The sequence below is a fragment of the Portunus trituberculatus genome, chromosome 29, assembly GCF_017591435.1.
Source record: "Portunus trituberculatus isolate SZX2019 chromosome 29, ASM1759143v1, whole genome shotgun sequence".
Lineage (NCBI taxonomy): Eukaryota > Metazoa > Arthropoda > Malacostraca > Decapoda > Portunidae > Portunus > Portunus trituberculatus.
In genome coordinates this window covers 9,512,316-9,530,403 of record NC_059283.1, presented here as the reverse complement: position 1 = coordinate 9,530,403, position 18,088 = coordinate 9,512,316, and the positions used below count along the sequence as shown (strand labels likewise).

General features: G+C 40.9%; 1 protein-coding gene across 8 annotated transcripts in view; it reads right to left on the bottom strand.

Annotated features, from left to right (window-relative positions):
• The window catches only part of LOC123510428 (potassium voltage-gated channel subfamily H member 6-like), a 699,140-nt gene that overhangs the window by 487,915 nt on the left and 193,137 nt on the right, over window positions 1-18,088 (bottom strand). For all 8 annotated transcript variants that reach the window (XM_045265606.1, XM_045265610.1, XM_045265612.1 and 5 more), the window contains exon 11: window positions 12,310-12,405. In XM_045265606.1, coding sequence (XP_045121541.1) covers window positions 12,310-12,405 — 96 coding nt within the window. The remainder of the gene's footprint in view (window positions 1-12,309; window positions 12,406-18,088) is intronic.

Genomic DNA, 18,088 nt, shown 5'->3' with positions numbered 1-18,088 from the left:
CATTTTAAGAGGGAGGTGTTTAGACAGTTACTCTTTTTTCATGGCTAACCCTCTCGGACATTTAAGGGAACTGGCAACTAAGCAGGCCATTTTTGTCGTTTTATGTTGCCCTTGGATAGCTTTTGCCCTATAATATAGAAACATATAATGGATTAAAGTGTTCCTTATATCAAGTACTTTTTTAATCAGTGTATAATTCTTCATTAAATTCCACATCACAGCACCAGAACCAAACCGTTGCTTTCAATGTGCTATGCGTATTACTCTATCTCCGTCACTTGGTTTGAAATACTCGAGTTACCTTCCTTCTCATCATCGGATCCTCTTTCACAATCAATCTGTTCCACGCAATATGTTCTGTTAGCGCCACTATGTAAAATCTGGCCAATAATTTGCTGTGAAAGAGCGGGGTACTTTTTTTCACCCCACTCGCACAGTCGTATTGCCTTATGAAGAGTGTGCATGCCTCGGTGAATAATAGAATGGGTGTAAATAATTGAACACACCTAAAAATACTCGTTCATAGACACTCGGAATGACGGGCAACAAGTAAAGAGCTTCGGTAAAATAAAAGATACGGGAACACTTGTGAAATAAAATAGTAGTAAACAAATAGAATAGGTGTAAATAATTCAATACACCTAAAAATACTCATTCATAGATAGATGAAAAAATAAAAAAACAAGTAGAGAGCTTCAATAAAATAAAAGAAACAGGAACACTGATGAAATAATGCAGTAGTAAACATAAAATTTGGAAAAAGAACCAGGCAGTAAAATATGAAGTAAAATATGAGTAATAATTTGAGAAACTTTGAATTAATAGAAAGATTCTTTAATACGATAACAGAAAACCGTATATTGATGGTAATAAGAGGAATAAAAGTCATAAATCTACATATTGCAGGAAGTAAACACTTAAAAGACTCACAAATAACATTAAAGCCATTGAAAATATGGTAAAACAAAACTTAAAAGAAACCAACACAATGTCATACTAACACCCTGTCAAACTAACATCCCGTCAAACTAACATCTTGTCAAACTAATATCCTTTCAAATTAACACCTTGTCAAACTAACACCCTGTCAAACTAACACCCAGTAAAGTAACACCCTGTAAACTGACACCCTGTAAACTAACACCTTGTCAAACCAACACCCTGTCAAACCAACACCCTGTCAAACCAACACCCTATCAAACTAACACATCCTTTCAAACTCCTACAAATAATTACAATAGCATTCAGTTAAATCGAGCCAGAAAAGCGACCAAACTTTGCGACTCCACATCACCAGCGCGTCAAGGCCACAAGTTCCTCCGTAATTCAAAAAGCTACTAGTGATGACTCTGGTAGGGAGACACACAGGAAAAGACGCGTCCTTGTTAACAGCAGCAACTAGACAATATCTGTTTTTGTGTCACTTTGCTAGACTGAGGGAGTGCTTATGTGATTTGCGTACGTGTGTGATAATGAGGTTAACAAAGTACAGAAGTGTTTGTGAGTGCTTGCTAGGGAGTGCATGTGTATAAGGGAGTGTCTATCTCTGTTAAGGAGCGTCTTTAAAAGCTATATTTGAAAGTGCTTCAGTGTGTTTGGGATAGTGGCGGTGTTTGGCATAGTGGAATGTGTTTGAGAGTGTCTGAAGGAGTGACGTGGTGTTTGGTAAGGTGGAGTATGTTAGGAGTGTATATGCGAGTGTTTCTAGAGTGAGGTCGGTAAGTAGGTAAGAAATGAAGAAAAAAAAAGGAATTATGAAAAGAAAGAAATTAAACATCAATAAAGGAAAATGCGAAGACACGGACGATGAAATAAAGAGGTTATGAAAAAAAGTGAAGAATTTATGATAAAAACAAAGGATTATAGAAGATAGCGAGAAATTCTGAAAGGAAAAAGGTTAAGATTTGGCAGAAGGGAAAAGCAAAAATAAGGCACAGGAATAGAAGAGATTATGAAGAAGAATGAAAAAGAGTGAAAAATGCAAGATAGGTAAATAACGAAGGTGAGCCCGAGAAACTGAAATCAGGTAAATACGACAATATTACGATGATCGAGCGGGAATTTGTAACATATAAAGTTTAAAAGAAATACAAAACACCTTAAGAAAAGAGAAATACGAGACGAGAGATTCACATAGATAAACAGAAGGTAAAATTAGGAATGAGCGATATACTGGCAAAGTGTTGGAGTGAGGAGGGAGCGCAATTTGAGAAATGAAAGTGAGGGGAAAGGGTGAGGTGGAAGCCTGCGGAATGAAAGTAGACGTGCGGGGTGACGTGAGCGGAATGTGCAAATAGTACGCGGCGCGGAGGAAATGAAAGTGAAAATAAAGGGCGCAGCTCGATGAGGCGGGAAGGTCCGAGTATTAGGTTCAAAGAGCACCAAGTATACGGAATGTGTAATGAAGGCATGGCGGTGAGGACATTATAGGTCAAATTAAGTAATAATACGTGGAGACAGACGGACTGACTTATGAAGGAGGAAGTAAAGGGAATAGTTCATACGAAGAGACACTGTACGAATTTACTTATTTTCCGTGAGTGATAACATAACCTAACCAAACGAGTCTTCGCATTCAAAGCATTACTTGAGAGAAAATTGAGGTGAAAATAGAGAATGCAGTCAAATAACAGACGAAATTATGTCCAAAAGAGTAATACATATTTTTTGTATATCGATTAGAGTCATTTACTTTTCCAGCACTACCACCTCACCTCCCGAGACCCAGGCCGCGTCACCGCCGATGTTGGCCGAGCACTGATACCTAATACCAATCACCAGTGACCAGCTCGTGATTCCCACTCCCCACACACTCATCCCTCACCTCACTGCCACTCACGGTCCTTTCACTGCCTCATCAACACACACACGCACATACACACCCCATCAAAGCACCTGTATCACCAGACGCGGCAGATGTAGCAGGTGTGGGAACTGGTCGCTTTCCCATCATTTCCCTGCGAACACCTGGGATTGTGAGCCTCTGAGCTGAGAGCACCTAAAGGACAAGGCACGATGAGGTAATGGGGCAAGGTGAGCAGTGTGATGAGACTAGGATCAAACTCCCTCACGCTGGATCAATATCGCCAGTAGTGAGTCGGACGCCCTAAATGTTCACTTCCTCCTCCTCCTCCTCCTTTACCATCCTTACCTCCAACTTCCTCCCACTCCTACTTTTCTTTCTTCTTCCCCCCCTTCAGAACAAACAGCCCACGGCACGAGAATCAAGTTTTCAGGAATAGGGAAAAGTTTTGTTTCATTGTGTGTCCTTCATAAACAGCCCACACCCTTCGCTGGCCAGGAGGCGCCACTGACTCACGAGACAAGGAACACCAACACTGACGCAGGGAAGAGTAGTGGCGTGTCAACTGCCTAATTCCGCGCGTCAGGTTAAGAGACATTAGGGGGAGACTCAGCTAAATATTCTGTGTTGCTTCTTCATGTTCGTCACCACCAAGACTGTTATGCCCCGACGGCGCCCCACCCACGCTGTCAGGAGGCGCCTCGCAACACAGGGTGGAATCCCGATCACCAGGGCGGCGGCCAGAACCTTCCCTCACGCCCGCACCGTCAGGAGGTAGGCTGGGGCGGCCGTGGGTGCCTACCTGGGCGGTGAGGGGCCGGGAGTGCCACGCCCCTTACCTAACACCGCCCCGCCGCGACGCCCTCCCCGCCGGCACCACGAGGAGGGCGGCTCCTGCTCACGTCTTGAGGGGCGTAAGGGCGCGTGACCCAAAGGCTGAGGTCACCCATGTGTCGTCCAGAGGGTCAGCACCACAACTACCACCAACACCACATCACTACTAACTCCCCCTCACACACACACACATTTCCTCTCATCAAATATATACTTCAATCAGGGGGCACCGCAGGTTCGGGGCGTCTCCACAGCCACACCAGGGGCGCCACAGCGAGGCAACAACACCTGTAATCAGGCGCTAAGACTCAGGGAGCGGTAAGCGCGCACCTTGACTCTCGCACGAACACCTTGACCACACACTCTGTGCCACGCGCCCCGGCCCTTCCTCGCAGTGCTCGTACCGCCCCGCTCGCTCGCTGCCAGACGCCCCTACAACACTTCACAACGAAACACTCGCAGATCAATAGTGAAAATGCCATAAAGACGTACGTGTGTGTTTCTCAAATAGAGCAAGTGAGGTGGAATCAGATGCAATTAGTCCTGAGAGTTGAAGAAAGACAACAATACGTCCATAGTGCAAGGAATAAATAAATCGATAAAAACTCTAGGGACTTCACGCGCTACATTTAACTACATATGAAAACGGAGGCTCACGAATGTTTTACGAGGACGAAACAGCGACTCACTCATGGAATTACAGCAGTACCACCACCCCACCAACGGACTGAAACGCGAGGACAACACATGCACGCTAGAAAACAACACCGCAACCGTTACTCAATTTGTTTTCACTGGAGAGAACAGAAGAAAACAAGCTACTTACTGATCAGAGAATGAGTCTGGAACGGATAAGAAGAGAAAGGAGGAGGAGGAGGAGGAGAAGAAACAGAAGAAGAAAAACAGGCTCTGGTAAAAGTGGCCGTGGTGATAATAGGAATGGTAGAGGAGGAGGAGGAGGAGGAGGAGGAGGAGGAGGAGGAGGAGGAGGAGGAGGAGGAGGAGGAGGAGGAGGAGGAGGAGGAGGAGGAGGAGGAGGAGGAGGACTTGGACGACGACTACGAAAACACCAAACAAAAGATAAAGAATGAGAAGAAAAAAAATAGGAAATCTCAAAAAAAAGACACATAAAACAAAATCTGCAAAAAAAAAAAATCAAACCAAATAAATCGAAACATCAAAGGCGCAAAAATAAAAAAAAAATATAAAAACACTTAAAATCAATATCCAGTCAATAAACAAAGCAAAGATATGCATCCAAACGTACCCGGCCTCATGAATTTGTCTGAGATCACCACTGGGAGAATTATAAGTCAATGCATTTAAATATAGAGGCGAAGGAAGGTTGAAATGCCAACAGAGGAAGGATTTGTCGATAGCAGAGTCCCTCCTGTTCGCTCCATTACTCCCTCGTGTTCTCCTCACAAGACGAATGATGATTTACTCTTAGATTTAAATAAGAAAACTTTGGCAGTGTTCCCCCTATTTGTCCTGCTAAGCTTCAGTCTGAGGGGAAGGAGGAAACAGGGGAAAGTTGGTGATGGGAGAGAAAAGGAGGTATAGGGAAGTCTTTTTATCCTTTCTCTTGTTTCCCGTTTTCTACCTTTTTCCTTCGTTTTCATTGTTTTTTCTCTTTTTGTTACTTTTATTTAATTTTCTTCTTATTTACTATTACTATTTTTTTTATTCTATTTAATTTTTTATTAACTTTTTAATTTTCCTTTTCAATTCTCATTTTTCCTTTTATTTTCTATTATTTTTTCTTTAGTAATCTCTTTTCTTATTATCATTTTATAAGTATTTTCATCCATTACTCTTCCTCCTATTTCACTTCTGCTATACCTATTCATTTATCTTTTTTTTTCTACTTCTATCTCCTCTGTTCTTGTTTTCCTCTTCTTAGCCTTATTTTCTTTCCCTCCTCTTCATCTTACATTTTTTTCTCGTTATCTTCTTTCTTTTCCCTCACGTTCTTTTTCCTTCTCTAGTTTACCACATATTTTCATTTTTCTTCTCTGTTTTATTTTTCCAGTGCTTTCTACCTCGTATTTGGTTTTATAATCCTTCCGTTCCCTCGTTTCATCTTCCTACATCTCGTTTCGCCCTTTCATGTTCTTGTTAACTTCCTCCTCCACCTCTTGTTTTTGTTCTTATATAATATTTCCGCCTATCTTCTTCTCTAACTCATCCATTTCTTCTCTTTTCACCTCACCTCTTCTTTCTGATGTTCCTCTCCTTTCTTTCTTCTTCCTATATCAACGTTTTTTTTTTTTCTTTAAATTCCTTTCTTTAAATCCCTTTCTCTATTCTTGTTATTCATTTTTTTTATTTCCTTTTTCTCCTCCTTTTTTTGTTCCCCTTCTCCTTTTTAAATATATTATCGCATCATATCCTTCTTTTTTTTTTTTGTTAATTTTTGTTTTCTCTCCAGTTTAGATTCTCCTCTTTCTTGTTCCGATCGGTTTTTTTTTTTTTCGTATCATTCTTTTCCATCAGTTCATTCTTTTCTCCAACTCTCATTCTCCCCTTTCCTGTTCTTTATCTCTTCCTGTACGCCTTTCTCTCTTCATTTTTTTTTTCCTGTTGAAACTTCTCTGTTCGTATCCTTTTCTATCAGTTCATCTTTCTCACAATCCGTCTTCTCTTTTATGTTCTTCACTTGTACTTCTTCACCACCACCACCATCCCCACTACCACCACCACCACCTCTCTCCTCGTAAAGTGCCCAGTGTTGATAATTGCCACACAAGTCTCAGTCATCTCACGTTTGTTTTTTACTACCTCTCTCCCCTTCTGCCATTGTCGCCTATACACACACACACACACTCTTTATGGTGTTCCCATGTCCCTTCCTCAGCTTAATGCCCACTACTGGCGTTCCCAAAAGTGCGTGTCCTGTCTACTTTCTCCCACACGACCCCTCACGTACTCTCCTAAATCTAGCCTATCTCACTCGTCCATCAAAGCCTCAATTGTAAAGCCAAGGCGTGTGCAGTGATTTGAGTGTCTAGTATAACTCTTGGGTGAAGGAAAGGTGTACTGAATGGGTTACGGGTGTGTGTAATGGATGAGATATGGGAGCCTGGGTATACAAGACGAGAAATGGGATTGTTTGCCAAGGGTATTGAGGGAGAGATGGGCTGGTGGAGTGTGTTATGGTCGCAAGGAGGAAGGAATGGGAGAGGGAGTAGTGTTGGAGGTATAAGTGGGAGAAATTTCAAGTGGTGTTGCGTGGGAGAGAAAAGTTGTACAGAAGAGAAGACTTGCTTGTGCACTAAGGGAGTGTTGAGGGAGAAAAGTGAGAGGTATCAAGTAAAAGGGAGGAAGTAAGGAGAGGAAGAGAGAGGAAGGGATAGAGAGAAAAGAAATAGGAGTAGTGACATAATGAAGCTTGTCTTAGTCTAACATAAACAAACTTCAAAGTAAATAATATTGTTAGAGAGAGAGAGAGAGAGAGAGAGAGAGAGAGAGAGAGAGAGAGAGAGAGAGAGAGAGAGAGAGAGAGAGAGAGAGAGAGAGAGAGAGAGAGAGAGAGAGAGAGAGAGAGAGAGAGAGAGCAAGAAATACACCAGGAACCATCAACCCCAACACGCTCTTGCAATACACACATACTACCAATAACAAACAAGTGAACAAGGACTGAGCTAACCAAGAGAGGATTAAACCAAGTGAGGAAAAGACAACCTAAGAATTAAAACAGGACAGAGCAAGGAAGTTATGAGTTTTCCAGTATAAATAAACGAATGAAAGAGAGTAAAACAAGTAAGAGGAAAAGAAATAAGAGTACACAAGTATTTTTCGAGAAGGGGAGAGAGAGATCTAAGAGAATGTTGAGAAAAGAGGAAGAAGAGGAGGAAGGAATGGAGGAAAGAGGAAACAAACGTGGTGGAGTAGCGGAGGATAAAAGGACAGGAGGGAGAAATGGAGGAATAATGAGTGTCAAGCATGAAGGAGGAAAATAAACTAAGGGAAGAGAAAAAAATAGTGGAGGAGGAGAGGAAAGGAAAAAATGATGAATTGAAGGAACAGGAAGGAGAAAGAGAGATTGAAAAGGAAAGATACAGGGAGAAAAGGATGGAATGAGAAGATGAAGAAATGGAGGAGAGGAGTGATGAAAGAAGTGGGAGAAAGATGGAGGAAAGTTAAACAAAGAGAGGAATGAGGAAATTTAAAATATATTTGCAGAGGGGAAGAAAATAGAAGAAAAATGAGAAAAAATGGAAAAGAGAAAGATACAGAAAAAAAATATAAAAAATGTAGAAAGAGAGAGAACGAGCCCAAGGAAAACAGAAAAAAAAAGAGAAAAATAGAAAAAAAGCGAATAAATGGAAAAAGATAAATGGAGAGGAAATGGAAGGGAGAAATCAGGGAGGAGAAAAATAAGAAGTGCGAAAAGGGATGAACAACTGAAAGAGAAAGAGAGAGGAAAGGAGGGAGATTGATAACGGATAAGAGAAACAAATATAGAAGAAGAAAGATGAGGAAAATGAGGAAAAAAATGTCTGCGAGAGCGAGAGCGAGAGAGAGAGAGAGAGAGAGAGAGAGAGAGAGAGAGAGAGAGAGAGAGAGAGAGAGAGGCGGTACCCTGCTTGAGTTTGAATGATGCAATGCAACTTTAACTCTTCCACAGGCGAAACTCACCACCAGTATTGACATTCACCATTGACGAGCAGAATGTTGGGAGTAGTAATCCCATCCCCTACCTCCTCCTCTCCCCCATCCCTTAAACCTCCATCTCCCATCTCCCATCTCCCTCCTCCCTCTTATCTCTAACAGCTGTCTCCTCCATCTACTCTGCCCTCATTTTTTTCGACTCTCTCTCACCACTCCAATCTATATCTCGTTTGAATCCGTTTGATTTTGATTGACTTCATTTTGTGTTTCTACCTCTCTCTCTCTCTCTCTCTCTCTCTCTCTCTCTCTCTCTCTCTCTCTCTCTCTCTCTCTCTCTCTCTCTCTCTCTCTCTCGTCATCTCTCTCCTCTCTCTCGCTCTCTCTCTCTCCATCTATCCATCACTCCAATCTATATTTCGTTTTATATTCTTTGATTGAACTATTTAATGACCTTTCTCGCATGATTAACTATTTAATGACCTGCATAATGCCTGCATCCGTACATAAACACACATATACATACATACATACATACATACATAAGGTAATTAAATACATACTCAGGCAGTAAACAAAAGAAAATGGAATACAGAATTATGAAAAATGCAAAAAAGAAGAAAATGATAAACAGAATAAGCAAAAAAAAATCGAAGAGATTAAAAAATGTGATAAAAGTTAGGATTAATTCAGAAAATGAGAAAAAAGTAGAGAAAAATAATCAAAACACGAACAGAAAGGTTAGTGACGTGTGGAGAAGAGAGAAGAGGAGGGAGGAATAGAGGAGGAAAGCTGTGGAGGAAAGTTTAGCGTGTAGAATCATCCGGAAAAAAACAAGGTAGGGAAAAATATGAATGAAACTTTAAGAGAACTAGTTACGGAAACAAAATGGAAGGGAGACGAAAGGAAAAGGAAGACTAGGCTTATATAAGGAAAGAAGAATGAAAAGAAGAAGAAGAAGAAGAAGAAGAAGAAGAAGAAGAAGAAGAAGAAGAAGAAGAAGAAGAAGAAGAAGAAGAAGAAGAAGAAGAAGAAGAAGAAGAAGAAGAAGAAGAAGAAGAAGAAGAAGAAGAAGAAGAAGAAGAAGAAGAAGAAGAAGAAGAAGAAGAAGAAGAAGAAGAAGAAGAAGAAGAAGAAGAAGAAGAAGAAGAAGAAGAAGAAGAAGAAGAAGAAGAAGAAGAAGAAGAAGAAGAAGAAGAAGAAGAAGAAGAAGAAGAAGAAGAACAAGAAGAAGAAGAAGAAGAAGAACAAGAACAAGAAGAAGAAGAAGAAGAAGAACAAGAAGAAGAAGAAGAAGAAGAAGAAGTAAAAAAGAAAGGAACTCAATAGCAACAAAAACAATAACTTCAAGATTAAGGCAGGAGGAGGAGGAGGAGGAGGAGGAGGAGGAGGAGGAGGAGGAGGAGGAGGAGGAGGAGGAGGAGGAGGAGGAGAATGAAAAACAAGAGATAGTGGTCAAGGCCATACTAAAAGAAAAAAAAAGAGATAAAAAAACTTTAACATGGATCATAAAACCTTTCCAACTCCATCAAAACGGATTTTTCTCCTACGAAAGTCCTCGAAATCCTTAGAAGTAACCTTGACCATCCTTCCATCATTCTCTACCTCTACCTCTTCCTCTCCCTCCTCTTCCTCCTCCTTCTCTTCCTCCTCCACAAACCATCGCGTGTTTCTATAGTGCTTCTCGTGGGCCTGGCATGTCCGTGGGCGTGTCCTATGGGCGGCACAGAGCAGGAAGGACAAAAGGGCGGTCAGTTCTTAAGGGAAGGATACGTATGGTCTCCTCGGTGACGGCTTCCTACCATGCTAATGTAGGATTTCCCAGTATCCTTCTTTGTTTAGGTTTGTTTCTCTTTCGTAGGTTGTTTGTGGTTGGGTGTGTGTTTGGATTACTTTTCTCTCTCTCTCTCTCTCTCTCTCTCTCTCTCTCTCTCTCTCTCTCTCTCTCTTCTCTGCGCTTTTGTAGGTTTTTGTGCTTGGTTGTGTATTTGGATTACTCTCTCTCTCTCTCTCTCTCTCTCTCTCTCTCTCTCTCTCTCTCTCTCTCCCCCTCTCTCTCTCTTTTTCTGCGCTTTTGTAGGTTTTTTTGTGCTTGGTTGTGTATTTGGATTAGTCTCTCTCTCTCTCTCTCTCTCTCTCTCTCTCTCTCTCTCTCTCTCTCTCTCTCTCTCTCTCTCTCTCTCTCTCTCTCTCTCTCTCTCTGCCATGGTCCCCCTTTACAAGCATTTTCGTTGCTAACTTTCTCTTCCTCCAACAGTAGAAAACGGGGGAATTATATGGCCAACCCTAACTTACCTGAGATCAATACCTACGCTTTTGGTCAAGTAGCACATGGTAAAATTGAGTATTTCATCCAATTATCATGCACTGTGGACCATTAAAGGAGTAACTGTCTTAGGTTTGTAATGCTGAAGGAACTGTTAAACCCCTTTCAGTACTGGGACGCATTTTTATCTAGAGTTTTGGGTACGATTAGACCATCTTATTGGCATCAGGGAGGGTCTATGGAAGTCAAAACATTAATGGCCACAGCCTTCACTATTTTAATACCCCACATAAGTTTCTAAAGCTGTATAAAATCAAATAGTAAGCAAAATGAATATGAAAACGTGTCATGGTACTGAAGAGGTTCATTTACATTCGTTGTGAGAAGTGTTCTACTATTGGTTAAAAATGCATCGAATTTGATTGATGTAGGAAGAACATTAGTTTCGTAACTGAAAAACAAAAAGTCTGGGTACCTTAAAAAAAACATTCATATATATTACTGTTTTCCAAAGCAATGATAAAGAAAACGTGTTCGATGTGACATATGAAGGAAGAATTTGCTACAACACATGTCGAATTACGAATGTTAAAGAAAAATATGAATCCTGACTTTGAAATGCGGGAGAATAAGTGATCATTTTACAAAGCTTAGTAAATATTCACACATTCGAACATTATGAGAGAAAACGCCTCAAAGCTGACTCAAGGAAGACAAAATTCCTTACCAATAACTATTTCAAACATACATAACAGAAAATACTAGATATTCGTGTATTTGTGGGCATTTCCGTACAAAGACTACAGAAAAGAAGGAAGAAGGTAGAACATTAACTAATGACACCCACAGAACGGTAACACGCATAGGCTTACTGGGAACCTCTCTCTCTCTCTCTCTCTCTCTCTCTCTCTCTCTCTCTCTCTCTCTCTCTCTGGACATTACGCAAGGGGCTATTTCTCTCTTTTGTGCACCTGTTTGTTTATTTGTCTTCTGTTCACCCAAAAGATCGTGTCTGGGAAGTCGTGGTGAATGTAAACAAACACACTCACGCCACCTGGACGGAATGTCACGAAGGATATCTGATCACTGAGAAATCATAAGGAAGATGTTTGGTTATCTCAGTTCACGCTCTCTTTCCCTCATCTTGTACGAATGATTGTAGAAACTAGAATATCCACGAGACTCTTCATTAACCACTTAATTGTAAATTGTAGATTATCTTTCTTACCTTCCACAAGCTATAGAAAGAATATCACTCAGAAAACGTGTATTTCACGTAAAAACACGCAACTATCATCACAGGCGGAATATCTCCTTTAAACATAAGTAGACTTTGTACGTTGAACCAGTAACAAAATCTGGCTCTCTTCGCTTCCAGTCACGGTGGCAAACCTCTTATTCAGAACAAAATAGTCTTTCCACTTAAACATAGTAAAAATTATCGCTTCCTTAACTTCCATGGCAGATGGCACAACACTTGTACGACATTACTTCATCTTCGTAAAAAAAAAAAAAATGTCTTCCTTCACGAAAAATATATACGAAAAATCTTTGATACACGACAATCAAGAGGGAAAAAAAAACAGTTTCCAAATACACTCACCTTTGAAGCACCAGGGAACTAAAACAATAAGAAAAAGAGTAAACCGCAGAATAATCCTCTGTGGCGTGAAATAAGCATGCACGAACCTCGCTCCTGGACAGAGAAAACGGAAGAGAATCTGGATGTTGAAGGGGATACTGTTGCAGATTCACAAAGAGTCCAGGAGGGAGACAAGAGTTAAAGAGTACTCACCACCTGGCCGACGTGCGCTACTTTGTCGATCTTCTGGTGTCCTTTGGAGGCGTTGGGGAAGAGACCCTTGGCGGCATTGGGGTCTTGAAACGAAAACTGCAGAGGAAGGACGAAGGACATGATTAAGAAAGGATAATGGTGATATATGTACAAACTAGAGGATGATATAACAGGAAACAGTATCAGGAAAATATAAGATGAATGAAACGAAAATTAGAAAGGATATAATAGACAGACAGTATCATGAAAATATAACGTGTTGTAGTGGAAGTTGCAGAGAATAGAAGATATATATATGATTAGTTGGAAAACAAAGATATGTGTACAAAATCCATATCGTAATCCAGCAATAGGAATTAGTCAGTAAAATATAACAGTATAATAATAATAATAATAAAAGTAATAAAAAAATCATACAGTAACTGGAATTTACTCTTTATCTCTAGCTTAAAATCAAGTTTAAAAAAATTAAGTTCTCTAAAACTGAATTGAGATAATTTTGTTTGCTGTTTTACCACACTGAATAAAACACCAAATAAAATACAACAAGAAAAAAAACACTGCAATAATATTAAAAATCAGCAACAATCTCGCAAAATCTGAAACACTGGAAATTAAACCATGAAAAATTCATACAAAAAAACATTAACAACCCTAAAACTGCAAAAAAAAACTGTATTTCCCCACCAAACACACAAAACCTCAAAAACCAACAACCCAACCGGAAAAGAGAAGGAGAAAGGAACAAAAATAAGTCAGAAAAAAGTGAAATATTGAGTAACGGGCAATTCACACACAGCAGGAGCATATCGACAGTTCTGAAGGGAGGGTTCGTATCGATGATTGAAGCGATGTATGAAGGAGTGATGGGAGGGAGTGATGGGAGGGAGTGATGGGAGAGGAGTGATGGGAGAGTGATGGGAAAGGAGGGAAGGGTAAGGCAGGGTGTCTACGCTATACTGACACCGACTGTACGTTTGCTCTCCCGGAAATGAAGGTCAGTGAATGGGAAGAAGTGTCGGGTGTTGATACAAAGGCGTGACAAAAGCGTGACTGGAGGATCAATGTAGAGTGAGGGATTTTTTTGGGTACTTTTTCAGCGTATTGGGAGGAGGAGGAGGAGGAGGAGGAGGAGGAGGAGGAGGAGGAGGAGGAGGAGGAGGAGGAGGAGGAGGAGGAGGAGGAGGAGGTGGTGGATGTGGAGGTGGAGGTGGAGGGGAGGAGCTGGAGGAGGTGGAGGATGAGGAGGTGGTGGAGGAGGAAGAGAAGCAGAAGAAGGAAAAGGAGAAGGAGGAGGAGGAGGAGGAAGAAGAGTAGCAGAAGAAGGAAAAGGAGGAGGAGGAGGAGGAGGAGGAGGAGGAGGAGGAGGAGGAGGAGGAGGAGGAGGAGGAGGAGGAGGAGGAGGAGGAGGAGGAACAAAACAAGAACAAAAAAGAGCAAGACCAAAGGGAACTAAGAGAGCAAAAAAATAAGGAAAAGAAGAAAATTTTGTCTTTCCAAGTGGAAGTGGTGGTGGTGGTGGTGGTGGTGGTGGTGGTGGTGGTAACGACGACAACGAATTCAATTAACTCCTTCATAATACCCAACAAAACTTAAATACCTCTTACCTTGCCAACCACATACGTATAAACAGAAAAAAAAATCACACAAAAACACAAATAAGAAAGAAAACACTGAAGAAAACACTCATCCATCAAAAAAATGAGATAAAGAAAAGAATAAAAAAAAAGAAGAGGAAGAAGAGAAGGGAGAAAAAAACACGTGGGTCCCCATAAATATTCATGACGCAGGAGGGAATCTGGAGAAACGGAACATCTGGGACATCTGAGGCTTTTACGTTCAATCACAGAAGTTCAAAAGGGATGAGAGGACATTGGCAGGCGTAGGGGGTGGGACGGAGGGAGGAAGCGATAGGTAGAGGGCAGTAGCGCCGGGTACAAAAGCAATGAAGGGAAACGGAGGAAAAAGGGTTCGATTCCATGTGATATTAAGGTTATGAGATCTGGAAACAGTAGCCACGAGAACACTTTAGCCTTCCCTCGCCACTCGACCATCAGGTACAAAAGATGGAGGGAAAGGAGTTCGATTCTAGATGATATTAAAGTTACGAGAACTGGAGACGCCGTGCCAAGACAAGACTCCACCATTCCCTCGCCTTATGGTCTCGTTGTTACTCTGCCAGACATTCAATCACGTCACGACATTATAGAATAGGAAGACTTGAGGAATTGATATCGACTTATGACAAACGCGGGAGACACAACAGTCAGACATCTTCCCGCCACTCCAAGACAGCGCTACGACCCAATTGCTTCGTGGAAAACGGGAAGACGCAGAACAATTCGCCATAAAGAGAAGAGAGAGGCGACTGTACGGCGTCCTTAAGCTCTCTGGAGGCTTTCCCACACGCCACTTTCCCGTAAGCTTCTCAGTCACCAGATCCTCCTCTCGGCGCCCTACACGGCAAATAAACGCCGCCAAAAACGTGTCGACCACGCCACAAACAGTGTCGGGCCTGGCAACATTCACAGGGAAAACGTTGTAAAATTCTGCCTTTTCTGTAGCATGTGGTGTTTTTTTTGACACGCTGTACTGGCCGGAGTGTAAAGAGTGTGGGAGGAAAGAGGGAGTAAATATGAGTGTTACGTATTCCAATGTTCCCTCAAACTGCTACTTTCTTGGTAGTGAGTGGTATCAGTGTGTATGAGATGGGGAAAGGGAGCACAGATGACCACGCTTGCGTATTCAAGTATTCCCAAGGCTGCTATACACGGTGCTACATACGGACACTAGAAACTGGAAGGAGAATATCGGTGTGTTTCTATAGGAGAAGGAAGCAGAAATGGCCATGTATATGTATTCAAGTATTCCCAAAACTGCTGTATACGATAACTTGTATACACTGTCGGTGAGGAAAGAGGGAAATATTGACGAAGGCCTAACCGAGTGTTGCCAAATCACTTTCATATTCTGACCATTCGAATCTCGCATTCTGAAACATTCCAGTACTTCCAAAGGCTCTATTTGAAGCTACAGAGGATTCTAAGGCGTTGTTGATGAATGCATGGACAGATTAATGTGATATCAATATTATGAAAAGGAAAAGAATTATATCTGTGGTCTTTATAAACAGTCATGGCGAGACACAATATTCATTTACCAATATGTCAACACAAACTTTGGCTCATCAATCCTCATCTTGTTTTATCTTCGGTAACTCATTATTTATCCTGAGTGTTATAAATGACGTCCATATTTCCATCATTTCAATCTTATACACACAACATTCCCATATCAATTTATTAAAACAATTACGCTCACGTTAATCTGTATTTATTTATTTACTTGTTATTTTTGTCTTCAAAGATCCATTTATTTATTATGTGTGCTCCTGAAAATTGCCTCCATATTCTAATTCCTCGAGTCTTTACACACGACCTTCTATTATCAATGCATAAATAAAATCATTCACACGTCATTCCGTATCTGTCCACCTTTATCTAGAGTCCCCAAAACAACCTCCACATATTAATTAATCACTCGGCATTCCTTTAGCAATCCATCAACATACTCATTCACACGTCACAATATTTACCTTTACCTTTTACAATGCCTTATTACATCATTTAGTTAGCATTCTCAAAACAACCTCCACATTCTAATAACTCAGTCTACCCTTAACCAATCCATGAGCACTTTTATTCGTACCCACTTCAAATCTACTTTATCTTCCCGAATGCCTTATTTATTTTAGCATCCTCACAATAACCTCCATATTCTAATCACTCAACCTTCCTTCTACCAGTGCATCAACGAACTCATTCACTCGTCACATCGAATCTAATTTTTTTTCTATGTAACACGAGAAAAGTGGCCAAGGATAACAAAAAAATAGAAAAAGACCCACTAATTTGCCAGTCCTCTTACAGATCCGAAAGTGTTAACCAAATGAGTGATAAATGTTTTGAAATCTTCCTTTTAACCCCTTGAGTAACATGACGTGTTTTCATATTCCTTCTACTTACTACTTGGTGATTCTATACAGCTTCAGAAACTCATGTGGCGATTAAAATAGTGAAAACTGTGGTCATTAATCTCCTGACCTCCACAGACCCTTCTTAATGTCAATCAAATAGTCTAAAAATGTGTCCCAGTACTGAAGTGATCAAATGAATTCAAATCATAGGAAACTGGAATACCTTACTTATTTAGCGTTCCCAAAACAACCTTGGCATTTAAATCACTCAATATTCCCTTAGCAATCCATCAACACAATCGCACGTCACTTCATATCTCTTCACATCTACCTTTCTCTCTCCAGCAACCCATTATTCCGTCCAGCTCCAGAGTTCGAAGGGAGATTTTTCATTTTTTTTATATCCCTCGCTGGTTTTTGGCTCCGGGACAAGGCTGAACGAGCCGTAACAAGTCCAAGAGCAGGACAGCGTGCACGCCAAGTGTTTCCCCTCTGATGGATGGCTCGGGAAACGGAAAGCGGGACTGGAAGGGCACCGGGGACGATGCAGAAGGGGAGACAGGAGATGGAGAAAAGGGAACAGGTAAAAATAGCCAAGAACAAGACCTAAACCAATAAGAAGACTGCGAAAAGACAGCCACGAGGAGGAGGAGAAGGGGAACGAGGAGGAGAAGGAAGAGAAGAAGGAAAAAGAGAAGGAGGAGAAGGAGGAGAAGAGGAGGAGGAGGAGGAGGAGGAGGAGGAGGAGGAGGAGGAGGAGGAGGAGGAGGAGGAGGAGGAGGAAGATGAAGAGGAATAGGAGGAGGAAGAAAACTAGCAAGAGAAGGAGGAGGAGGAGGAGGAGGAGGAGGAGGAGGAGGAGGAGGAGGAGGATAATAATAATAATAATAATAATAATAATAATAATAATAATAATAATAATAATAATAATAATAATATAGTAATAATAATAATGATAATAATAATAATAATAATAATAATAATAATAATAATAAGAAGAAGAAGAAGAAGAAGAAGAAGAAGAAGAAGAAGAAGAAGAAGAAGAAGAAGAAGAAGAAGAAGAAGAAGAAGAAGAAGAAGAAGAAGAAGAAGAAGAAGAAGAAGAAGAAGAAGAAGAAGAAGAAGAAGAAGAAGAAGAAGAAGAAGAAGAAGAAGAAGAAGAAGAAGAAGAAGAAGAAGAAGAAGAAGAAGAAGAAGAAGAAGAAGAAGAAGAAGAAGAAGAAGAAGGAAAAAAAAGAAAGAAGAAAAGAAAAAAGAATAAGAAAATGATGAAGACGAGCATCATCATCATCATCATCATCATCATCATCAATTACGAAATGCATGAAAATACCCAAATAAAGGCAAAAAAATCAAGCAAAGTAACAGGAAAACAAACCAGAACACAGTTGGAGTTAGTGATCTGAATGTAAAATTGACAGAAGGGTTACATGGTCGTGAAATCTCAAAAGGGGAAGAGCGGGGAAGAAGAAGGAAAGAGGGGAGACTGAGGGGAAGTTGGCGCCCGCAATCCTGTGATCTGAGGCGGAAGAGGAAGAGGGGAGGCATTTAGAGGAAAAGGTTGACTCTGTTGCTCAATATGTAGAAAAAGAGGAGAGGTGAATGGGGAAAGAGAGTAAGAAGGAGAGGAGTAATGAGTGTGAATTGTTATGGGTTTGTTTGAGTAAGTTTTGATGGGAAGGGAGAGGGAAAAGAGACAAGAGTGAAATGAGTGAATTTAAATGGGTGATGATAGGAAAAGAGAAGAAAAGGGAGACAAGTAATGACGCTGAAGGTGTTGGTTAATTTGAATGGGTTGTGATG